At 46.5% G+C, this 26,472-nt stretch overlaps 2 protein-coding genes across 2 annotated transcripts in view; one reads left to right on the top strand and one right to left on the bottom strand.

Moving 5' to 3' along the window:
- LOC142566708 (endoplasmic reticulum transmembrane helix translocase) overlaps positions 1-26,472 on the top strand; it is a 311,329-nt gene that overhangs the window by 232,771 nt on the left and 52,086 nt on the right. Inside the window, exons 17-18 of the mRNA XM_075677546.1 lie at positions 18,284-18,376; positions 26,227-26,323. Of these exons, the coding sequence (XP_075533661.1) occupies positions 18,284-18,376; positions 26,227-26,323 (190 nt within the window). The remainder of the gene's footprint in view (positions 1-18,283; positions 18,377-26,226; positions 26,324-26,472) is intronic.
- On the bottom strand, positions 6,839-8,563 carry LOC142566782 (uncharacterized). The gene has a single exon (XM_075677670.1). It carries the CDS (start codon positions 8,459-8,461, stop codon positions 6,839-6,841), a length of 1,623 nt encoding a protein of 540 aa, XP_075533785.1. The 5' UTR covers positions 8,462-8,563.

Raw genomic sequence — 26,472 nt, 5'->3', positions numbered from 1 at the left:
TTACCATGGTGTACGCAGTCAAATGCCTTTGTTAGCACGATTAAAATCGTGTCAGTTTGGCCACGGTTATTGATTGTGGAGATGAGGTCGTGAAGTAGTTCCGCTGGCTGTGTTACTGTCGACAAACCACTATGGAAGCCATGTTGGGTCAGGGACAGAAACTTAATGTGTTCTACGAAAGCCGTTATATTCCAAAAGTCTAGACGCTCTGCTAGTTAGTGAAATGGGTCTATAGATTGAAATTCATGCAGTGTCGCCTGATTTGTGAATGGGTAATATTTTTGCTATTTTCCAGTGATTAGGCAACCAAGATTAAATAAGTGATTATGCCAAAGTATCTACCGTACCATTTGGCATACCTTTTGAGAAATTCGTTAGGTATGTTATCAAGGTCGCTAGCTTTTTTAGGCTCAATGTTAAGCAATAGATAAAGTATACGAGCTTCTGTAACGTCTAGGTCATCAGTGCTGGCTGATATTTTTATAATAACAGGAATAATATTATTGTCTTTAGTAAATACTGGTCGAAAGAAATAGTTATATACATTAGCCTTAGTTGCGTTTTCCTTGGGAGAAAGGTACCCGCCGTGGCTGCTTAGTGGCTATGGTGTTGCACTGCTAAGCACGAGGTTGGGGGATCGAATCTCAGCAACAGCAGCTGCATTTCGATGGGGGTGAAGTGCCGAAACACCCGTGTGCTTAGGTTTAGGTGCATGCTAAAGAACCACTGGTGGTCTAAATTATTCCAGAATGCCCCACTATGATGTGCCTCATAATCAAATCGTGGTTTTGGCAGCGCATAAAACCCCAGAATTTAATTCATTTGGGGGAAAACGTGTGACTTCATCGTCCCACTGGTGCAAAAGTGCCTTCAGTATATGCTAGGATAGTTCATTAGAAAGTGCTGTAAAGTGACATTAAAATAATGTTCTTTGGCACGTTTAGCTGTTTGCTTGAATTTTGCTATTCCATTTGTCAGTTTTGTTTTGATGTATTCTTCATTACGTTTCATTTTTATCGCCTTGTGCATTATTTTCATTCAGTACTTTGTTTGGATAACTCTTCACATGATCCAGGGGTATTTATCGGTGGCCGTTTGGTTTTTGTGGGGATATATGGAGGTGATGCAGTGAAGGACGATAGATTTAAACTGAAGCCTCGGGGAATCTGTGTCAGAAGAGACATCCGAACTCATTTGCAGAAAAGACTGCAACTCTTAATCAAGGTGTGTTGGTATGTTATTATTGTCAGCATATTTAAATTCCAATGCTAATGTTACTGGAGAATGAGTGGTGATTATGAAACCAAGTGGTAACATGCACACTGATGTGTCATGATCGGATATACTTCAGTTCGTCTGGGATTTGCGTCACACTGAAATAAAATGACAGCTGAAAAATATTAGGTCAAGAATGCTTTGTGTAGGTCTCTGTGGGCACATTGGATGCGAAATGACCTGATGAAGATTGAAGCTTAGCATCATATCAAAAAGTGCGTCCGAGGCTGAGGACTGGTCGCGCATACTATTCCAATCAATTATTTTATTGGAATATTATGCTCAGATTCTATCAATCCTTGCAAATCTTACAAAAACAGAGGCACACATGGCAATATCAGCAGTTTGAGAGTGCCCGCTTTACCTGCCATGGTTGCTTAAGGGCTATGGGGTTGGGCTGCTAAGCACAAGGTCGCACGATCGAATCCCGGCAACGGCAGCTGCATTTCGATAGGGGTGAAATGCTGAAACACCCATGGGGGGAGGGGGGGGGGGTACTTAGATTTAGGTGCACGTTAAAGAACCCCTGGTGGTCCAAATTATTCCAGAGTCCTCCACTACGACGTGCCTCATAATCAAATCGTGGTTCTGGCACACAAAACCTCATAATTTAATAGAGTGCCCACTCGTAAACAAAAGAACAGAAATGCCATGCATGCAAGCATCTCATGGTAACGCTTTCAGTGATCAAAGACAAGATAGAGTTTGTACTCTGTCTCGCAACAAGTCAACAGCACAGCCAAGGCTATAAGCCTCAGTACTCTGTTAGTTCGGTGCCATCATGCACTGTTTGGCGATTTAGTTCCCAACCGATGCTTGTATGTACTTCAGATTTGTGGCAGAACACTTCAACAGCAAATTATTAGGGAACATTCTGGGCCGTTCCCGAGATTGTTCTCAATTTCTCAACGTTTAGGATTAACCAAAGAGGCTGAATTTGCTGTACAGGGTGGCCCACTCTTAGCGGAAACACGCAAGCACACAATTGTGCTCCACGGAACGCAACATGGGGCCGCTGGACGCACTGTTTGCACATGCGCATTGAGAACTAAAGGCGGGGGCCTACGCTGTGTGTTGTCTGTTACTGTTAACCGTACTACGTGTGTCACTGACCAGCCTAAGAAAAATCTTCGTCGACCTGCATCACTTTTTCTCATTCGACACATAGTGCTAATGATTGGACTGAGTAGATTGGACTGATAAAGTGGGACTGAGCATAGCTGTCTTCATTAGGTAAATTGAGATACACACCCGTCATGTCTACGGCGTGCTGTCAAATATTAAAATAAATAACCACCTCTATAAAAAACTTATTCTTGGACTACTGAAAACATGGAAAAAGCAAAAACATAATTGGAAATTAAGGAAGATAATTGTGTAATTAAACAAGGAAATCAAAATATATGCATATAGGTTAACCCAACAAAAGTGTGAAGCCACATGTGACTTGATGGAAAGGCAGATAGGAATGTCCAATACCTGGAACATTCTCCGATGCCTCTTGTACCCCGGCAGTACAAAAACCATACAAAGACACAATCTACAGAAGGTTATACACAGCTACGATGGTACAGAAGAAGAGCTCTTTCGAGAGCTCAAAGAAATGTACGTTGGAGATACGGATAGAGAATGACTCCTGGATTACCTAGGTAATGAGAATCCTGATCTTGATACCCCTATTACGGAGGCAGAAATCAGATATGAACTTCCCAGGCTCAACCCGAAATCTGCACCAGGACCTGGGGATAAGTAACAAAACACTCAGGAACCTCGACGATGTATCCATCCGAGCTCTCACGGACTACATGAATAACTGCTGGGAGCAAGCTCACATTCCAAGTCAATGGAAATCAGCCCAAATCATTTTTATACCGAAGCCTGGAAAAAAACCACAACTGACGAACCTAAGGCCCATATCGCTAACATCCTGCATCGGTAAACTCATGGAACATGTGGTTCCCACACGCTTCACAAGATACATGGATGATGGAGGACTTTATCCACATACCATGGTTGGATTTCGACCCAAGTTATCGACACAGGATAATATTCTCAAACTAAAACATCAGATCATAGATGCGGGTGAGAGAACTCTAGACACCAAAGCAATACTAGGTCTCGATCTAGCTAAGGCCTTTGACACCGTCATGCACAAGGCAATACTACAAAATCTCCAAAAGCTGGATGTAGGACGTTAAACATACGCGTACATGAGACTTCTTGACAGATTGTACCGCAAAAATTTTGGATCTGTCCTATCTCCCTTTCTATTCAACGTGGCAATGATAGTTCTTCCTGTGAGACTCGAAAAGATAAAAGACTCGGACACGGCCTATACGTGGGCGACATCGCCTTTAGGGTGACGGGTGGAAGCGATGGGCATGTGGAAGAAATCCTTCAACCAGCACTGAACACGGTCGAAGACTACATCAGAGACAAGGGACTGAGATGCTCCTCACAAAAATCAGAACTTCTGCACTATACACCCACATGCCAGGGTCGAAAAAACATTAGCGAAAGGCCAGGCACTGTGGTCACAGTACAAGGCACCACAATACCGATAGTGCAGAGCCTGAGAATAGTGGGACTCCGTATTACCAAAAACGGCCATAACGAAGAAACCATTAGACTACTTGACAATAATGTTCAACAAACAATCAGACTAATAAAGCGGATATCCAACAGGCACTATGGCATGAAAGAGCACAATCTCATCCGATTAAGAGAAATATTCGTAATCAGTCGTATTATATATGTGGTTCCTTACCTCAAGCTCTACGCTGCAGAGAAAGCCAAGATAGACTGCATTATTAGAAGGGCGTATAAGCAAGCCTTGGGACTTCCGGCAAATACGTCAAACGAGAAATTCTTGGCGCTCGGTGTGCACAACACACTAGACGACCTTATTGAGGCCCAGAGAGTAGCGCAGTATGAAAGGCTTACACAGAGTTTGACGGGGAGACACATCTTAAATGAAATCGGAATAACTTACGAAGCACAGCACGGAGTGCGGAGAGACATGTCGCGTGGTTGGTGCCGCGCGGGGCACGAGCACGCAGGGACGGACCGAAACGTGCGACCACTTGCTTGGACGAAAAGGGAATGCCCCTTTTTTATTGGGCCCGAACATATATAGACACACACAGATCACAGGGGGCGCCACACTCTGGTGGCAGCCTAACAAATGGGGCTGAAATGTGGCGACCTCTACATCTCCCCCCTTGAAGCATTGGAGGTTAGACGGGAGAGATTCAGGAAGCCAGACACCTCAAAAGTTTTACAAGTTCAAACGGCGTGGCGGAACGATAGGCCGGCCGTAACGTGTTCGAGTCACGCCGTCACTGCGGTCCCTGGCTGTAGGGGACTGTTGCACGGACTGTCCGAGGGGCACCGTTGATTCCACGATGTTGGCAGGCCGAGGCTCCTGACAGCAAACTTGCTGCAGTGGTGGTGGTTCCTCTCCGGAGGCAGTAGTCCCAAAAGGCACTAGGTGACGCCGGTTGCGCTGTAGGGTGCCACCTCGCTCCGTTTCGACCACGTAGCTTCTTGGTCTTTGCCCCGGACTGAGGACCGTAGCCTGCACTTGATCGGGTCGCACCCAGACGCGCTGACCTGTTTGGAGTGGCGGCAAGTCTCGAGCTCCATGATGCCTGTTGTAATTGTCGGCCTGCTTCTGCTTGTAAGACGCATCCTTGGCGACGACTTCTTTCATTGGGGGCCAGTTGGGACATAGCTGGGAGCCTTGCTTTGGGACTCTGGTTCTCAGTTGACGTCCCATCAATAGCTGGGCTGGACTAAAGCCGTTGACTCCTGGAGTGTCCCTATAGCTGAGCAGAGCCAGAGAAGGATCCTTTGACTTGCGAAACAGGTCCTTGATAGTCCGCACCATCCTCTCCGCCTCTCCGTTCGATTGAGCGTAGTGTGGACTGCTGGTCCTGTGGTTAAAGCCGTATGACGCTGCAAACGCCGCGAACTCTTGCGACGAGAACGGTGGGCCGTTGTCGGACCTGACTACTTGCGGGATTCCATGGCGGGCAAAGATGGATTTGAGAGCGTCAATGACTGCCTGAGCTGTCGTGCTCCTCAGGGTCACCACCTCAGGGAACCTTGAGTAATAGTCCACCACCAGGATGAACGTCTGGCCGTTGAGGTGGAACAAGTCTATTCCAAGGAATTCCCAGGGATGTCCAGGTAGGGCTGTGGAGAGCAGGGGCTCAGCAAAGTTCACGCGGGTGGAAGCGAACTGTTCACAGTTGGCAACGAGAGAGGCGATGTCTGTCGAGATACCGGGCCACCAAACTGACTCCCGAGCTAGGGCTTTGGTCCTGTTGATGCCCTGATGACCTTCATGCAACAGCGTCAAGACCGCTGGCCGAAGGGACGATGGGATGACTAACCGGGCGCCCTTCAACAGAACACCGTCGCAGACAGAGAGCTCGTCTGCCACCGAGGCGTACTTTGTAAGGTGCAGTGGTATTGTGGTCTTTTTAGGCCAACCATTCTGGCAGTAGGAAGCAAGGGCTTTGCACTCGCCATCGGACTCTTGTGCCTGTCGCACGTCTTTAGGGCTGAGTGGCAAGACTTCCGACGTGCAGCCGACTACCTGTGCTGCAAAAAGTTCGATAGTGTCTAGAGGAGTGGGTGGCTTGTAGGTGATGCGCGACAACGTATCAGCTGTGGCTAGCAGCTTTCCTGGCACGTGCAGCATACGGAACTGGTATTGCATGGTCTTCAGCCGTAGTCTCTGAATACAAGGCGGCAACACGTCCAGTTCCATCTTGCCCAGAAGCGAAACGAGTGGCAGGTGGTCAGTCTCGACGTCGAAGGGGATGCCACGGACGAACTCGTCGAACCTTTGGATAGCCCACGTCGTTGCCAAAGCTTCTTTTTCAGTCTGGCTGTAACGCTGCTCGGTATCGGTCATTGACCTCGAAGCGAATGCGACTGGGCGGCGCTCTCCTGAGGGTTGCGTCTGTAGCAAAACTGCGCCGAGTCCGAATGAGCTTGCGTCTGCAGACACCGTAGTGGCGTACGACGGGTGGTACTTGGCCATGCACCTGTCTGATGTCAAGAGTTCCTTGATTTTCTCGAACGCTGCCTTTTGCTCGTGCTGCCACACCCAACTCGCAGACTTGTTCAGTAAGGCTCTGATGGGAGCCGTGACATCCGAGATGTGTGGCAAGAACCTGGCAAGATGGTTCACCATTCCGAGCAGTCTTATAACGCCAGCGACGTCCGTTGGGGCTTCCATGGCTTTGACTGCTTCGACCTTGCCCGGATCTGGCCTGATGCCCTGTGCCGAGACGACAACTCCGAGGAAGGAGACCTCGGGTACCCCAAAACGACACTTGTCCTGGTTCAATGTGATACCTGCTTTTGCAAGGCGAAATAGCACCTGGCTCAGTCTGGCATCATGTTCCTGGCGGGTGCGTCCAAAAACCAAAATATCGTCTATCATATTGGCGACTCCTTCTTGGCCCTCCAGGATTCTTGCCATCTGCTTTTGGAAGTACTCGGGTGCGGAGGTGATGCCAAAGGGGAGCCGGCAGAAGCAGTATCGGCCCTATGGGGTGATAAATGTCGTAAGCTCTTGGGAGTCTTCAGCGAGCTTCACCTGGTGGAAGCTTGCGGTCGCGTCCAGCTTCGAAAAAACTGTTGCATCGCCGAGGAGGCCAAGGACTTGCTCGACAGTTGGCAGAATATGTCTTTCACGAAGGACGACCTTGTTGAGTTGGGTCAAGTCGACGCGGAGGCGGTAGGAACCATCGCCTTTCCGGACGACGACGAGACCCGAGCACCATGGTGTTGGCTTGTCGACCCTATGGATCACGCCTGCGCTTTCCAATTTGTCCAGCTCGCGGCGGACAATCTCGAGCAGCGGAATGGGGATCCTGCGAGGTATGCTTAGCGAGAAAGGTACGGCATCGGGTTTCAACCGGATGTTGTATTCATCCTTGAGGGTTCCCAATCCATTGAAGAGCTCGGCGCGCAGCGTCGCTTTTGAAGTTTTGAGTTGATCAAGAAACTGAACTACTTGGAGAGCTTGGAGCGCTGGCAGTCCCAGAAGAGGCACAGTGAGAGACTGGATCACGTAGAGGCGCTGACAGCTTGTTTTCCCTTGCCACTGAAGTCGTGCCATATACGAGCCCAGCACGCGCAGTGGCTGTCCTCCCGGGCCAGTGAGCAGAGTGTCGACTTGGTCGAGTGTGGCAGGCAAGGTAGGAAAGTCGCTGGAAACAGCAGATACTTCGGCTCTGGAGTCGACCTTGAACTGCGCTGTGTAGTCGTCAACGGTGACGTCGACGAACTTTGCCGAGGCGGGCATCGCGACGGCGTGCAGGTGAACGGAGCTGAGCTTGTACTGCTTGAACTTCCGCGAGCGGCATACTTCGGCAAAGTGGCCTTTCTTTTTGCAGAAGTTGCAGGTGGAGCGACGGGCCGGGCAGTCTGAACGTCGATGAGGCGCGCGGCTGCAGAATTCACATGTGGACGGCTCGCGTGAGCGCTCTGCTAGCGACTGCGGTGAACGAGGCTTAGCGGCGGAGCGGCGGTGAGAGGGGAACTTGCTAGCTTTTGCGGCGTCGAGGTTGAGCTCGCGGGAGTGCTCGGTGCGGTTCTGGGGCAACGCCTTTTCCCTGTCGGCGTCTTCGGATTGACGGGCTTGTGTCCAGGCGTCCTGTAGTGTCAACTTCGTGTTCCGGCACAGCTGGTCCGAGAGACGGGAGTCGCGGAGGCCGACGACGAACCGGTCGCGTACGAGCCTTTCCTCGACAGCAGCAGACGGATAGTTACAGCGCTTGACCATCCTGCGCAGTTCTGCGTAGTATGTGTCGATGCTTTCGTCGGGCAGCTGAAAGCGTCTGTGGAACCGTGACGATTCGTAAAGCTCGTTTGCCGGGTGCACGAAGTGCTCAGTGAAGCGGGTGGCAACGGCTTGGTATGAAGCGAGCGACTGGGCGTCGAGCGAGAAAGTCTCGAGAAGCGGGCGGGTCTCCGGGCCCATGCAGTACAGTAGCGAGCGTACCTGCATGTCTTCCGACGCTTTCGTCAGTCCTGAAACCACTGCGTAGTCTTCGTAGCGGCTGAGCCATGTCACCCACGTTGGCGGGTTCGCGAAGTCGAACGGTGCCGGCGGCTGGAAGTTGACGCCGTACAGTTTTGGCGGCTCGCCGGTCTCGAGGGACATCTTGGTGCCTTCCTATGAGGTGAGGGCTAAGGCAGGGGGGCGTTATCCGGCCGCTTCTGACACCATGTCGCGTGGTTGGTGCCGCGCGGGGCACGAGCACGCAGGGACGGACCAAAATGTGCGACCACTTGCTTGGACGAAAAGGGAATGCCCCTTCTTTATTGGGCCCGAACATATATAGACACACACAGATCACAGGGGGTGCCACACTCTGGTGGCAGCCTAACAAATGGGGCTGAAATGGGGCGACCTCTACAGCTTACACAGAGTTTGACGGGGAGACACATCTTAGATGACATCGGAATAACTTACGAAGCACAGCACGGAGTGTGGAGAGACATCCCAAGAAAAATAAGGGCACATCTGTCAATACCCCCAATCCCCAGAAACATGCACCTGGAGTTTCACCAAGATCGAAGAAACACAAGAGCGAGAGCTCTCCACAAAAGATTCCGTAGTGCCAGGGACGTGGTCTATGTGGACGCGGCGGAGTACGCAAATGGACAGAGTATGTCGATAGTTGGTACGAGTTTAGAGGGTGACTGCAGAGTTATTGGCATGGTAAAAACAGGGAAGGCGGAGGTGGCAGAGGAGGCTGCCTTAGCACTGGCAATAGCCTCCACGGAGGCTAACATCGTAGTAAGTGACTCCAAGACAGCCGTCAAGAACTATGCAAAAGGAAAAAATCTCGCTGGAAGCGCTGAGAATTTTAAACAACTTTCGTGAAGATCGCAACATTCACATTATATGGGCACCCGCACACTCCTTCCTTCCCGGGAACGAAATAGTGCACAACCTGGCTCGAGAACTCGCGGGCCAAACAGGTAACATGCAATAAATACTGGGAACGGAGAGAGACCGCATGGCCAGCTTTAACGAGATCACCAAACACTATAAATTGGGAAGGGCCCATTTCCCCCCGCCACACTCCTCACTGAGTAGACTGCAAGCGACGGCATGGCACCTCTTACAAACAGATACATATTCGAACCCGGTGGCCTACCACCACTACTTCCTGGGCCTTCACGGATAGATGTAGATTCTGTCAAGAAAGGGCAAACCTACAACATATGGTTTGGGCTTGTCCTCGGACACCCACACAGAATAAAATAAACAAGACCAGAGAGCAGTGGGGGACCACGTTGCTCAGCTGTGCACCGGAAGACCAACTCAAGGCAATCCAGCAGGCCGAAGATTCCGCCAGGGCCCAAGGGCTCGAGGCCGTCATCTAGGTAGAGAGGCCTAGGTCTCAAATCTGCTGCGCACAAATGAAGTTTATTCCTCCTCCTCCTCTACTTGTTTACCACTTCAAGAAGTTTGCTGTGCCGCGTGCCATAAAACACTCAGCACCTGACAAGAGTTTACACAAAAGACAGGCATTTCTGCACCACATTGCAAGCAAAGCTATGGTGCTACTATCAGGCAAGGCTTTGTGCGTGCCAACAAAGTAGCAGATTGTGGAAGCATTTCTCTTGGTGGCCTCATGATCAAGGGGAGTACGGTAGCGCGATTAAAAGACGGGACAAAAGAAGACACATAGGGACACACACAGTGCTGTGTGTGTCCCTATGTGTCTTCTTTTGTCCAGTCTTTTAATCGCGCTATCGTACTCCCCTTGAAGATGCATTACCAACAAGCCCACATTGCAACCCTCGTGGCCTCGTGATGCGCACCGAGGAGCGCAGCCACGTGCTCGTGTGCTTTCGCTGAAAGTGGATGACTCCATACATTGCCTCTGAGATGGTGCTGTGGGAGTGTGCGGCAAGCTGTGGGCACTTCCAGGTCATAGAGGCAATAGATTACGAATGTTTGCTTGTACTTTGTATTTTTATAGATGGTGACACAACCTAAAGTTTTTGCACATTTGAAACTCGAAGCATGCAAACAGTAAATCACTGATGCTCAAGATACAGCAGCAGAAATGTTGGCTATTTTCTACAGCAACAGGGAAACACCATTCAGTTGACATTGAACATGCGGTACTCACTGATTAGAAAATGTAAACATAGTAATAAAAGGAAAGGCGCGACAAGGCATATGTACAAAGAGCAAATGTGACCGATGGCGGAAGAGAATTGTAGGAGACGACAGTGCTATGAACACCCCAGCTACCCTAACTCCCCGGGAGTCCATCTTTACAGTACTTGCCACATGGGCCCGCTCTGCGTACGCTCCTTCCAGCCATGAACAGGAACATTAGTATAACTTGCAAATGGATACAGTCGAAACCCGTGCTAATGAAATTCTCGTGACAACAATATACTTTTGTATCTCTCGACAACGAAATGTCGCTAAACTGCAATGCCACCTTAGCAAAATTTGCCGGAATGCTATCCCATATATTACCTACTTGCACAAGGCTAGCAGACTTCAAAAAGTGCTCAAATGCCGTTGCTTTACACTTAAATTGCATAGTATACCAGCACATTACATGTGTGTTGGCGCCGCCAATATTGTTTACAAAAACAAGCAAGTGCTGGAAGCGATCGTGTGTGCCGGGAACACTTCATGGTCACTGTCTTGTTAGTCGATGGCCCCTTGCAGATGGCAGGACCGCATATCTCTACCGACTAATGGTGTTTGTATACCTAGCGCAGTGCATACTCTGGCAGCTCAGTGAGAAAAGCGCAGCAAGAAAAAAGAAATCCATGTCCCACCGAACATGGTGGGAACATGGTGCATGAAATGGCAGTCACAGCATGGGCTGCCACGCATCGGGCCGTGATTGAGTGATGATGCGAGAATATGTGTCTCCTTGCTTCAAGAATGCTGGTTTCTTAACCACCCAACAGGCATTGCATGCGGATTTGGTGTCGCCAGACATGCGCAAAGGGGTCATGTGCTTGGTTTCGGAGATATGAGATACAATCACTTTCATGCTCAGCACTGCACGCATCAGCATCTACAGACGCTGGAGAAACTCAGTTGCTCCGCGTCCAGTGCCAAGTTATGCCAAATATTGCGAAAGTGGTCATACCTCCGAAAGCCATTGGCTGTGAATACCGCTCCATGGCATTGCCGTTATTGCAGACTGACACATGGGGTGCACTTTGGGCTGTTGGCAACGTGGTTCTATAGCCTTAAGTGAGGATTGCCAAAGTAGGCTGATGGAATTTTTCCAGTAAAGTTTCATTTTGTGACACATTCCTGTCCTGATTTCGCAACAGTGAAATTCCCTCAAAAGTGAATTTTTTCACTTTTCCCACCAATTTTATTATTGTGGGGTTCAACTGTGTTATAATAAAATGAATTCACAGTAACGGCATGTCATTATTCATTGGTCTCCGGTCGCTGAAGCAGCATCAACCTAACCACCCCTGCCCTCTTCCTTCTTCGCTGCACACCTGGTCACTCGGCTCCTCTTGGCAGGAACCCTCCTTCTGAGGACTCATGTTAAAGCGTAGGAAAAGAGATCAAGTGCAGAAGTCATGTTGACTGCAAAATAAATGCAAATAATTTAGACAAAGGCACATGGAACAGATTAGGACAAGTGCCACGTACTACCAACTGCTTATTTCTATCAACACACTACTGATTTAAGCGCCTCCAAGTGCATGCATCGCACCACTTCTTCAAACTACAGTGGGAAAAAACTGTTGCTTGTGTCAGATGCAATTCTTTGGGAAATCAAGCTCAGCCTTGTGCAAAACAGTAAAAGCCTTGCTTATGCAGATAGTGGAATAGTGCATGATTTTCTTGAGGATTGTTGACTGGACGTGAAGGTATCCTCTCGGCTAATTTGCATTGAATAGAAAGAGAGTAGGTAAAGTTGGCTGTTGGCAAAGCAGTTTCATGATATGCTGCATATTTTCAAAAGCAGAGGACGCTCCACGGCGCAGGAACAGAGTGTTTTTGCACGACTTCACTCCTGATTGGCTGATACTCACTGTAGCCTCCACTTTGCTGCCAGTACGTTGTGAGACAGCATATAGTTTTCCAGTAACTGAAAATAGAACACTTGAAAATGCTGAGTATGAAGTGTGCAAGCGCAGGCGTGTGCATGCGACAGTAAACTAGACCAAGTGGAAATATATCTGCGTGGCTGCTATGCCTGATCACACCTATAGCAACCACGGATTTATTGTGGCTTTGCAAGGAGGCGATCGCAGCTACCGATGCTCCATGTCCACTTCTAGTCGATTGGTCTGTACCTTTCTAGGCACACTCTTCATGCAGGGTGGTCGCGGGGAGGCACTTGTGCTACCAGCTGCTACAGATTCATCTTCACTGGTTGCGGCAAGCAGTTGTATCATTTCAATACAGTGCGAGGCAACATGGTGTAAGCTGTACATTGCAATGGACTATCAGTTGCCATCGAGCTCCTTGGTGACACAATGAGCCGTGTGTGCGGCGGTCATGAAAAACATGTCTACTCAATGACGGGATGCATTGTGCACTGCTGCCGCACTGAAAAGGGAGTGGGAAGGCCCTCAAGCACTTATTGGTACCGAGATGTCAAGAATTGCAGCTTTTGTGCTGATTGTGTGCAAAATGGAATCGAGGGTTGCGATATCTTCAGCAAAATAAAAGCATGGGGATTGAGCAAATAAGCATTTGTTTATGGCTTTCTTAATATTTTAAAAGCAAGCGCAATATATGCAACATACTGTGCAAAAATTATTCGTAATGGGCAGTAATTTTGGCTCATGCCATTAGCTTCCCAACTTATTTCAGAACAACAACCTTGGCACATGACTCTCTGTAAATGTGTTGGAGGCCGCTTTCTTCACTTTTATGATTCAAAATGCTGTAACGTTTACTTAGTCACACGATCGAAAAAAAAAAAAATAAGGAAAGAACATGGTCGGAAGTTTGCCTGGCAAAAAAATTCGGCGGGGGTTGTCGGTGCTCAAAATTGTGTGTGTATCCACTGTTTAGCTAGTTTTAAGCAATTTATTTTGCATGAATATTGCCCCCCAAAAATGCTGTGTCTTTGATATAGAGCATAATTTGCTGTACATGGGTTCATTAAAATCGGCTTTGACGGAATGTTATACTTTGTAATGAGACATTCTTCTTCATTGGATCACATCACCTGTGTCTTGAACAAATAATGAATATTCTCAATTTCTTCACGCAATCAGCATGTTCAACTTAAATCAACCGGTACGCAAACCAGCAAGAGGCTAATGTGCTTTATAAACATGTTTGCAAATAATCCAAAGGAAGCCCACATTGATAAGCTAGAATTAGATACTAACACAACTGTTGAATCTCAGAATTTTTAGTCAGTTGCTACTAGCAAGTTGTAATTAAACAACACACGTCTGAAAGCATGTGTATAATCTCGGGAGTACTGCAAGAAGCAATTATAAGGCCTCTGCTCTTTCTGGTAAAGCAGCCAAGCCAGCTTGTGCAGCACGTCTTCGCGCTCAAGGCATTGTTGTTGCGTTCATGTGCAAGTGCCGCATGAGAATATGACTGCAATGAAATTTTGCCTCAAGGGTGAAGCACTGCTGCAAGGTTTAGCACTGCGCTTCTCGTCAGTGTGGGTTGGACTGGATGTGACACACTATGTGGGTGCAACCCTTAAAAGCTTGAACACGATGCCATGCAGGGCCCGTAAAGATATTGCACGGGAGCCACTATGCTCCCTGTAAAGAGCCACACCTGTAAAATTACATCATTTTCGGGTCTTATCACTGATATTGCTTTGCACTTTTATTATTTAATAAGTCTGAGAAGGTTTCATAACATTTGTTTTTATGCTGCCACTCTCGATATTCAGGGGAATAATTTAGTCAAGAGCGTAAGATCTGGCATTAGTGATTGAATAGTGCAGCGATATAACCTACATATATGGCGTCGATAAGCATATAGCGTACATATGCCTAAATATATGCAAAGTCCCAAGGTGAAGGCAAAAATTTGCTTGGAGTGTCCATGTAATTGCTATCAAAACAAGTTGGTTTCTGAAAGGATTTTCAGGCTGACATCAACACCCTAGAATGTAAATAACTTACAAGCTGACATAGTGCGACTGAGTAAGTGGTGGCACGTTGGCACATGGAGATTAATGTAGCCAAAACAAAGAATATCAAGTTTTCCTCATTGCCTGATACTCCTTTAATGCAGTAAACGCCACTATAGCGAGAATGCAAGCTTTCGAATGCCTAGATGAACAGTGGATCTAACTTGGAATGCACACATAGAATAACTTAGCAAATAAGGCATTTAAGAAACTAGGACTGCAGAATTGAAAGAATTTGCACCGAATTACATTTTGCCTGCATGCTTAATCCCAACATGAGCATAAAGTGAAACCTATCTTTGCTCGAATGCTAAATCAGTGCTGACCCTTAGTACTTTCGGCTAACAAATGCAATGCTGTACCATAAAATGTCGCTTACACTGAAGTTCCTATTCTCCAAGGAAAGCTCTTAGCATACCTTCTACAGACATAGCTGTTATAATGCGGTTTTAGAATTATACAAATTTTTTCCATTGCTTCCGCTTCACTTATGTACAACATTCTGAATGTGTTGTTGGGTTTCTTTATTATAAATATGCTGTATTTTTTGTTAGTGCAGTTCTAGTGCCTGCTTTTCTTTCCTTTACTTTTGTTCATATTTAAACCTTTCAAGATAGTCGTTTTTGATGCTTGTGCCGCAGCTGTATTATGCAACATATTTTTTATACTCATGAACATTCCAGGGTGTCTACCAACTGGGAAAACCGGGAATTCTCAGGGATTTTGAATAGTCTGGAGATACTTAGGAAAAACTCGGGAAATTTGTGCTTCTGTCAGGGAAAATTAGCTGGAATTTTGTTGAAAGGGAGCGAAAGTCGCGGTAATGCTGGCTCGAGTCACACAGAGAAATCGTAACGAATCGTCTTTTGACGCCATGTCGTCAGCTGGAGGAGCTGCCAGTGTACAGTCAACGACCGGCTTTCCGGACGACCGATAATTCGGACGGCTTCGCAGCACTGCCACGTAACCCCATAGAGTGAATATCGTCACGTGGTAGTGACGGTTAAGAAGGCAGCAATACTGTGATTAACGAAACGAGCGTTTTATTGGGCAAACTTGTGCCCACAAAACAGGCTACACTTAAAGCACAACGAGAGCGGCGAACACAGTCAGCGATCGTCGAAAATCTGATCAACGGGTCAAGCGCGTCGGCTTTTATACAGCAGTCGTCGAATGTTCCAGACTAATTGTTCGGACCCGCGTGCCTTCCACAAAGTTCTACACCATTCGCGTCACGCGATGAAACCAGATGACACAAGGTTCGGCGACAACAGACAGCCGGGTAGAAGCATCGATAACTTTCCAGAAACTTCGGATACGTGCAGGCGTGTCCCGCGCTGTGCGATTACATTTGTCAGGCGGCGACACATGGTCGCCCAATAAAGATAAGTACACGTGTCCATATATTGGAACGTCTGAAATTTTGGACGCAAGAACCCTTCGCCGTCCGATTTTCCGTACTTTTTGCTGTGACGGAAGATCTGAAACGGCATTAACCAAAGCCACCACCGCCGCCATTTTGATTACCTCGCTGCCTCGAACCGGTGTTCTCGCACGCAGATCCGCTGGCAGCCACAGCCACTAACGCCGCAACGCAAGGCATAGCAGCTTTGCCGTTCGCTATTAAGCTTCTTGTCATTCTGTGCCATGTTTTTTCATTATAGAATTTGCCGCTGTCAGCAATGGCACCGACTCTGCCTTCGTGGTCTTCGCGATTGGCTTCAAAGCTCAGAAAGCACGGCGCATTACGTGAGCCTGTTCTCGAAAGTCATCTTCGCCTCAATACGGAGAGCGGGCGATTTGTATTGCGCTAGAGGTACGCGGACGCTTCAGAACGCATTTTCTCTTAAAATAAGTCTCTTCTTCGCATGAAACAAGCGTTTTGAGGTTTCTAGGATAGTATTTCAACAGTCCACATTAACTTAATATTAACCTTTAGTGTCCCTTTAAGGGCAGTGAAAGACATGCATTCATTTTTTCGAACTGCCCGATTTTTCGGATGTCTTCGCGGCCCCTAGGCAGTCCATGTGGACGCTTCAAATGGTCTGTGGGGCGAACGTGCGGTGCAAGGAGGACGTGAACGGGAAGGACCTACACATTGAGGAATGAACGGGAAAGGAAGCATGCCGCCATTCCTTTGAAGGAGCTTGAGTTCAAAAAACAAAGTGTTCGCTGAAGCCAGGACGCAGGTGTCCCTCTATTCAAACTGAAATAAACAATTTAAAGCAGTGAAACGCAACACTGAAGCATTGTGCGCAGGCTGATAGTATGTCAGGGCACATCATTCTCTTGGTAACAGCGCAAAGGGACACAGACAAAAGGAAGAAACACGACAACATGGGCGCCTGTGTTGTTGTGTTTCTGCGTTTTCTCCTTGTCTCTTTGTGCTGTTACCAAGAGCATGATGAATCCTAACAAAGTCGCCCACCTTGCTATCTTGCTTCAGCATATGTCAGGACAGTTGAGGTTGACTTACCAGCTGTTGAGAGAGAATCTCACTTGTGACAAAGTTTGGCCTTATGCCAATGAGCTTGCTATTAGTTTGAAATAGCTCATGTTCGAAAATATTGGTTTCTGTGTGCCTATCCATTTTATTCGTATTTGAGAATGTTAGACACGATTTGCAATGGGTTTTACCATTTTTTTAAAGATATTTTATTCGCTGTGCATTTTACTACCCCCTTTCTTCTGTTTTCTTTTTGAATGAAATGGACACTACTCTTTAATATTCGAACTAGATTAAGTTATTTTTTTATTCTTTAACATGCTTACTAGAGAGTGAAAGCATTGGGCGATGTGGTGTTAGCCCGTCTTACATAAAACAAAGTTCTGTGTCACTGAGGGAATATTGCAAAGGCACCCAGCGAAAACATGGAAAACTCAGGGAATTTTGAGATGTCAACTTGGTAGACACCCTGTATTCAATATAAAGCTGGATACTTGGTTGAAGAGATAAGAAAATAAAAAATAGATATTTTTTCCATTGGCTTCCAAAGCTTCTGATGTTCAGCATTTTCTTCAAGATTGGATTCTCATAGCTGATTACTGATACAATGTGTGCACAATTAAAATTTGAAAGAGCCAACTTATGCGCGAATTTAAAATATACCAGGCAAGTTTTAAAGCTGATTTTTTTTATGTCAACAGGAGGTCTCCCTGGCAGTTTTTCAAAACTCTGGGACTTCCTGCTGTAATACTATTACCATGTAACTCCAACATGACTGTTGCAATAAACTAGATGTGAGAAAAAAAAAAGGATGCTCATAGTTGGCAGAAGGATGCCTGTTTCACAAGTTTGACATTATCTTGTAACTTTAATAACTGGCATTATTGTATACCTTTTTCTTGTAATGTAGTCTCTATGTGAAAACTGTCAAGGATGTCATTAAAGGTATCCGCTATAATATTTTATTTCAGTGGCAGCACCTTCTCTAGGAGATTTTAGAGCAAAGAAAAATGTCTTGATGGAAATGTGTGCAGACGTCTCAGCTCTGGTCATTAAGCAGTAAATTATTGAGCAGATCAAAAGCGAGCCCTACTTTGTTTTATCATCCCACGGCCTTCCCTCATCTGGAAGAGTAATTGATTAGGACCAAGGTATGAGCAAGGAAACAAGATGAATCACTTGTTACTGCTTGCTCGTTCCTGCCTAGTGTCAAAACCTGTTCATCTTTGTTCTGCAATACAAACCAACCAGCTCAACAAGGAGTTCCTGTAGAAAGTGCACAGGTCATGTCTCCTGTGCAAAATATGATGCAACATTTTTCCCTGTTAGCTCTAGGTACAGCAGCATAGTCCTTGTGTGGCAGGGTGCTGAGCCCCTTTTAAAAGGAGGACCCCAACTCTTCCAGGGCTTGGCCTACCTCACAGCAACAGCCAATAACTTCCTGAAGAGAATGCTGCCCCATGTCCGAGTGTTTGCACGTGTCGCCCCAAAACAAAAGGTATGCTCTTTGTCATGATTGCATGTCATGTTCGGATTGCAATGAACTGTTGGGACTTGTGTGCTATTTTTCTTTTTCTGCCTGTCGCATGCTTTGTTTTCTTTTCAATGGGGAGGAACTGCAGAAACACTTGTGTACCATACTTTTGGAGGATAGTACAGTGGCTGGTATACATTAACCCTTTCAGGGTAAGTGACATAAATATACGGCACCACGAACAAGTTTAAAATGGTCGATGCCGTATATTTACGGCGCCGTCTGTACGTTCAGAAAGCGCACCAATTTACTAATTTTTTCTTTCCTGGCATGTGCTGCCACTATGTGGGAATACAGGCAATTTTTTTCTTGCGCCTCCCTCTCTCAATTTCCGTTGCATGGTTTGTTTTAGAGCTAGTTTTAGAGCTAGCGCCCGCGTAGGCAGCTGGCGGTTTGGGTTTTGTTCCGCGGGTGGTTTCGGCTTCTTGCGCTCGCAAAATTGATGGCTATCTCGTCACTAATCGCTCAAAGGGTGGCTGCCTGTTTCTCGCTCGTTTAGTGCTCACAGGGGTGAGCATAGGAAGGATGCCGCTGTGCATGCGTTTCCTTTTCTTTCCTTTTTTTTTTTTGGCGGGGGGGGGGGGGGGGGACTCACAATATCTAATTACCTCTGATTGGTGATAAGATGAAAGATTAGAGGAAGTTTGTCAGATGTTTTGCTTTTTTGACAGGCACACAACCACATAGTTTTCTTGGGTGTGCCCACCTACGCAGTTCGATTAGGCTATGGACGTAAATATTAGTGTAAGAGCAGGAACATTTTATTTGAGACTTGCGAAATATTCTCATGTGCACATATTCTAAGCCTTGAACTTTAACAATGCATCAATTTTTAATTCTTATAAGTTTATTTCCTTTTTTATTGTTGTTATTCATGAATGAAGAGTCCATATATACCAACGCTAAATATTTTTTTCTCACTTTACGGTCACCTTAGAAATATTATGGTAAATTTTTTTCTAAATGGGTCTCTCAGAAGAATTGGAATCTGCTATAAAAAAAATATCGGCCCTGGGTGGCCGTATATGGCGAAAAAATTGACTTTGAAAGGGTTAATCCTTCCACTGTGGCGACTCTCAGAACAGTTTAGAGACATTTAATTAATGTAATTTTGGCTTTCTTTTTTTTCCCCACAATTGTGCTGTTTTACATTTTGGTACAAGGTGCACTTTCAAGCTTCTTGTTATGCTGTAGCGTTTTATGGCATGGTTGCAATAATGCAGTGGCATGGGCAGGGTATTCATGAAATGTAATTAAATAATTGAGTAGTCCTTAAAATAGTAATAAAGTTGACTACTTATTAATTGCTTTTTAACCAAAATTTAGTATACTACTAAATACTAAAAGAAGTAACTTGCCAATAGTATTTATTCATCCATGTCAAACTTTCTTCTGCTTTCATTACCTGCCTTTCTGTACAGTTGCCAAATCATTTTTTTATACCTGCTTGATTATCCCAACTTACCTGTTGCACTGCCCCTAGAACTAATATATGATAGTAACTCAAATTTTGGACACAGCTCGGTGTACAGCTAAAATTTTCGGAATCATCTGCATAGACACTCGATACCAAACTGCAGCTTTGGCTGCCAACCAAGTGGTGTTGGTTGAGCCTAGCCGGCAAGGCTGGTGGGCCGCAAGCTGTCACAGGACCCTCAATATGTTTGCACACATGTTTGCCACCAGCTCACAAGCTGGACCAACTGCTGCGTGTGTGTAAAGCGTCATTCGCAGCCAGCAACTGCTGCAAACGGTTCGTGTGTGCAGAAGTCCTTTTCCATCCTTATGGCAGGTGGATTATCGTAGGGTTAGTTTGCGTGACAGATGAAAGCGTGGACTGCACACTACGTGACTCAGTCGGCACCCGGTGTGTATCCATCATTGGCCCTGTACGGTTTGACCACAGACGGTGCCAACAGTAAAATGCAGGTGGCTTTTCGTTGTAGGGTTAAGCATTATCTGCCATCTGTCAGGTTCTGTAATTGGAAAGGCCCATTGTGTAAATCGACAGCTAGTCTCGTGACCGGTTGCGCTAAGTTCTAAAAAGAGACCGTTGTGTGTGTGTGAATGGCGTCAGGAATGAGAGGCCGTCGTATGGTTTGGCACGAAGATGGTGGCTGTGAACAACTTTATTGACACCCCGTACACTCAATTTAGTTTTCAAGGCAGTTTGTAGGCTTTTGGGGTGTCGCGTAGCTGTTGAAAATAGTGCAGTCCACTTATAAGGATATATCGATTATAACAATGAACAAACTTAAGAGTATCAATGTAGGCATTAGGGCTATGAGAAAAAGGAAACATGTATAACAATGTTATTCACTGCATACTGGTTATAATGATCAAAATTATGCCTTTTGGGCGGTGTTTTTTATGCAGACTAATCGTGAAATTTGCGTTGCCAAGTTCCCCTTTACCGAGACAAGGCGAAAAGTTTGCCTACGCAAGTTTGTATCTGCCGTCATTACCGCACAGCATGTCCCGCCCACGAGCCGATTGCAAAAGCCACGGAGAACATCGCAAGTTGGCGCAGCATGGCCCAAGATGGCACCAGCTGCTTTGTGCCCGCTCGCCATGCAATAGGCTGCAATAGACATGCAGGGCAGCAGAAGAAAGGAAAAGTGGGCAAAGATTGAGGGAACGAAAAGGGGTATATATGGTTACAGAAACACACTTGGAGACTCAGAAGAACTGGCAGTAAATGAGAATTATGTTTGGCAAGGGTGCAACAGAACTAAATTGGAAACAAAGGGAGGGGGAGTCTGAATGCTTATCCATCGGGCAGCCAAATGGAAAATAGTTAATTGAAAATGTCAACATCGTCTTTGGTTATCCTGTATAATGAGTGGAAAGAAAACTTGGCTGGTGCGTGATGTATTTGTTGACTGGAAGTAATTTCAGGGAGAAGAATCAAGAGTTAGTGGAATCCCTAAATGCTGATATTAAGGGTTTCAGGAATGATGCCGAAATTATCCTATTTGGTGACACGAATGCCCACATAGAAGGTATAGATGGCTATACTGACAACAACGGGAAGTCAGTGCTAGATCTTTGTGAATAACATAATCTTGTTATCGTGAATACAGGGCCTAAGTGTGATGGGCAGACCACATGGGAAGTGGGAAACCTGCAATCAACCGTTGATTACTGTCTGATGACAGGAGCAATTCATAAGCTGAGAGAAATGGTAATTGATGATGAAGGGTATAGCAGCATAGGGAGTAACCATAAATGCATCATTTTGAAAATGGGATATGTAGTTGGGAAAGAGAGCAAGAAGTGCAAAATGGTCAGTCCAAATTTGAATGCTGAACAAATAACAAATATAGTCACAAGAGTCAAGGAAGAACTTGGCAAACGGCCAAGCAAAGAGTGGGGATATAGTGAGCTTCTAAGTGTAATAACGACCGAAATATGGAAAGAGAAGCAACATTCTTGTTGGAAAGGAAAAAAGAAACTGAAAAGCTGGTGGAACAGGGAGATACAAGAAGTGATCGCCGAACGACAGAAAGCATCCTGAGTGCACAGGCAGTCAAAAAAAGTGCAGTTGCCGCATGATGAAGTAGGCAGTAAATGGGAAATATACCGTGAGAAAAAAAATCTATGGGTCAAATACTGGTTCAAGCAAAGATAAAAGGTGTAGCCGTTGTAGCAAAGGAGCATGCGCTTGAGCAGGTGGTGGCGGTAAATCTTCCTTGTGTGGTGAATGTCGCCTTGGTTCATTGGCTGCGAGATTGATGTGGTGTTCGGAGGAAGAAATACCATCCTGATAGCTTTCAGGTGTGGGATGTCACCATGCGCCAGGCAATTATCAACAACGAAGAGTACATTCCTGGCTGTGGCCGCGAACTTGCAATCAAGCTGCCGAATGTAATCTTCAAATATTGCGTCTGTGACCCAGGCTTTCTTGTTGTGCCGGTAGATAAGCTCATCTCTTGGCAGCAGCCGTGCATATTTAAAGCAACGAGGCTTCCCACTCTTTGCAACTACGAGTAGCGGCAGCTTGTGGTTACCGCACTTGTTCGCGCCGAACAGAACGGTAATTCTTTCCTTGCCCTGCTTTCGACCCTTGACCGCGGTGTCCTTCGCTGCAAACGTTTTTGTGGGCAGCATCTTGTAAAAAAGGCCTGCCTCTTCAAGGTTGTACACACCATCTGCACCGTACTTGCTAAGCAACGGAGCCAATGTGTGTTTCTTCCAGTCGTCGACGACGCTCTCGTTTGCGCTGCCGCTCTAGCCACAGACAGCTACGAAGGTCAAATTATTGCGCTCTTTAAAACAGCTGAACCATCCATTGCTACACTTGAACTTTCTTTGCCCAAGTTGTAGAGCCAAGTCGTTGGCCTTCTCCTGCAGTATCGTTCCGTTGACAGAAAGGTGGGCTGCGTTTGCTTTCTGCAGCCAGCGAAGTAAAGCTGATTCCACATCTTGGTGCATGGGAGCCCGTACTCGCAACCGCTTCAAAGAATAGGTCTTGCTGTAGGCCTCCAGTACCTTTGACTTGTTCAATATTGTGGACAATGTCGAGAGGGCTGCCTTTCAGTCAACTCGGTCTTGGAACACGTGTTCTTACCTGCTTCTTGGATCAAGCAGAACTTCTGCTGCAGCATTAAAGTCTTATACTTTGGCATCTTCGCTCACTGGCACTTCTGCATATCAGAAAAAAAGAACAACACCACGCTAGCTGCAACACCCCTAACCACCACACACAAAGAAACGGCGCAGACTGGTGTTGCGCGCACACACGTCACCGCAGGTACAGAGAGAGAATGGGCGAACGACAGCCAGTGGCAGCAGCACAGAACACGCGCTGACGCTGCGACTGCTGCGACTGCGAGGAGTGTGCGGAGTGGGGGACGAGAGCACCTGACAAAAACCGGTATGCCCTCTGCATTGCAGTGAAGCACATCTCCTCTGCAGGCGCACGTTTCAGCGGTGTGCGGTGCATACCGTGAACTGATTTTTGTGCTAGCAGTACTACGGGTCAGGCGCTTTGTCTATAAGTAATCGCAATTTTTAAGTGGCATCACCTCGCGGCTCCGAATGGCCGTCGTTTCGTCGGGTTTGCGGTGAAATGGGGATCAGGAATTGCCGCATAGCACCCCAAATCTTGAATTAACCGGGTTGGCCTAGGCCACCGGTTCGTATTATCTGGTCATATTTACATTGGAAAATACAGGACTGCAGAAAACCTTCGAATTATCCGGAATTTCGAATTAACAAGGTTTTACTGTATGCTGTTACTCTAGAAGCGCCAGTAGCATCAGAACACATGGCATGGGGAGTAGACACGAGCTGTTCTGTAATGATTGTGTCTGTCACAGAAGGGGAGGTGACGGTGCCCGAAGCACAGTAAGGGCATTGTGCGAGGAGTTCCTCATGTATGATGGTACGGATCAAAGTGCGCAGGTCCGTAGCCTAAGGGAGACGACCGTGATACATATGTGTGTGAAAGTGAAAGGATTGCAGTCCCTCTAGGCACTGGCACATGGTGAGGACACCTTGTGCGGCGATAGGGTTCTGTGTAGCCAAGGGGTTGAAGACAACAGTGTTGATTCTCTTGATGATGTGACGTATGCGGTCGACTTTGAACACCGTGGAGTTTACACGCCTGCACAAGGCGAGGACGTTTTCACTGCAAGACGTGTACGACTTCCTGCAAACTTGGACATGCTGGTCGAGCTTCTTTTTTTGCGATTTCAGTGCGAATAGCAGGAACGCCAAAAATAGCGCAAAGCTTCTTTGTGAAAGTGGTCCAGTCAGGAGAGTCATGGTTCAAGAACCAAGTTTTAGCAACGTCGCAGAGGTAGGGAGGGACATTGTGGAATTTATAAGAATTGTCCTGCCTATTGTAGTCGCTGACTTGATGGTCCTGATGGACCTATGGTCGTTCTCGAGGCAGTCTTCGACGTCTTCACCTCGTAAACCAGTGAATACTTGGGATTCACGCTGACGAATGTTGATTGTATAGACTCGGGAAGACTGGGCAGAGACGATGGCATCAGTTGTACAGCGTGGGTCTTGACTGGACATTGCAGCAAACAGGGGGAGATAGTTGCAGCAGTAGTTGCATTGCAGCGCCAGTAGTTGCAACTGCAGCCATTGCGGCAACGCCGGCCAGTGGGCGCACATAGCGGGCTGTGAAACTGAGTATGTCTAAGAACATTGGGTTAAATGACGGCTGTTGAATCGGCGTTAAGTTCACCCCCACGTATCCAACACGATCTGCATCCCTTTTGTTCGTCCGCTGTTCACTTGTGCTTTCACACATTCTAAATTATGCGCTTCTTTTGTTGCCATTCCCTCTATCCACCTCATGTTATTGTTTCCATCGGTCCTGTCGACCTGAACAAACCTTGTACCAACACAGGTGGCCTCAGCCAACACGGTGCCGTTATGCCAACTGTGGCGTTAGTGCGCTGTGTATGCAATGCCCACATAGGTCAGGGAGTGCATGCATTAGGGCAGACGTACTCACAGAGACAAAGTATGCGACCATGCCAGCTTGAGCAGCCTATCCTCTTTTTGTGCAGTAACCCACCAAGAGATGCACTAGCTTGCGCGGCATCGAGCACGAGGGGCTCCACGTCGCACGGGACATGCAGCACTGCGCAGGTCTCTACATTGAATATCCCAAATATTCGAAAAAATGAATAATAGATGTTTCATTTGCGAATTGAATTGTTTTAACTTTTACTATTCTATACTATTTGGCAGTATTTGAATATTCAGACACCCATAATTTAAAACTTTGCAAAAAGTTTCTAGTACGTTTCACTTTGTGCTTACTTAGTGGACTGAATAACCCTATGTGAGCAGTAATTCAATCTCTGTGGTTTCCAATGCGATGCCCGCGTCTGTGGATATCACAGCTTGAATGCATGCAGTACAGAATTGCTCGATGTGAAGGAGGCATTACTGAATGTAACGGCATAAGCTTGTAAGCCGGCATAAAATTTCATTGAATGAGAAGAACACGGAGAGCTCTGTTTTTGTTAGTTGCAACCATATGAAGAAACAGGCAATGAAGCTTTTTCATACGCCTTCATTTCCCTTACTATTTCTTTATTTCATTTAAACATTTCCCCTGTGTTTTCTCTGGCTTCATTGTATGGTTGTGCCTAACAAAGCTCCACAGTTGCATTGCACAGTACACAGCCCAAATTGGCAGCTTTGTGGCACCTATGTTGCATGTGCAGAAGCTCCACTTAACGATGCACATCGAGCTGCACAATGGGAGAATGCAGAACGCAGCTGTGGCATTGAATGTCACAAAATTTTATGTAGAGATTTTTTGCAATGAAGTACAACACTGAGCAAAAGTCAACGAACAAATTTTGCACTGTTCTGGCATTAAAGAGTAAAATGATGTTATCGTTGAAATTCATTTTATTGAACTGGCTGATTTTTCTGACATTTTTGCAGTCCCTCTGGGTCTGCAAAATCGGTTAGCAACTTTACTAGGTACCTAGCAAACACAAAAGATACCTTTGTGCTGTCTTCAGCTTCAGCATCTCTTGGTTCACTTTTTAAGTGACGTGTTCATAAAAATTGATCAATGTTACCAAATTTCTCTCTTGGCAGCTGTAGGCTGACTAGTTTGCATAGTGGTTTGTCATATTACATGCTGCATATTGGCACTGCAGTCTCTGGTGCTTAGGGGAGCTCACAATCTGAGCTGCTGATTTTACTTTAACTAGAGACTGAAAAGTGTTGTCCTGGTTCCCTTTAACATATGGGCTTCAGGAAGGAGCGTGGCAAGTGCAGTGGTGATAGGCCTTGCATGCTACCACTCTGTTGTTTGCTCGGCATTTCAGGAGCAAGTGATAACAGCCCTCAAGAGCCTTGGTTTCGTTACCCTCATGTGTGGCGATGGGACCAACGATGTGGGTGCCTTGAAGCACGCCCACGTAGGTGAGTCCCTGCTAGATTGTGTGAAGAGCTATCACAAGTTTATTTATCTAGAAACATTGCCATTTGTGTAAGTCGCCTGATGTTGTATACCATGAGTTCTGGGAGCCAGGCTGGACTTTGGTTGTTCTAAATTGTTGATGCAAGCTGAG

Source organism: Dermacentor variabilis, unplaced genomic scaffold, assembly GCF_050947875.1.
Source record: "Dermacentor variabilis isolate Ectoservices unplaced genomic scaffold, ASM5094787v1 scaffold_13, whole genome shotgun sequence".
Taxonomy (NCBI): Eukaryota; Metazoa; Arthropoda; class Arachnida; order Ixodida; family Ixodidae; genus Dermacentor; species Dermacentor variabilis.
The sequence above is the reverse complement of the archived record's forward strand: the minus strand, read 5'-3'. Positions and strand labels throughout refer to the sequence as shown.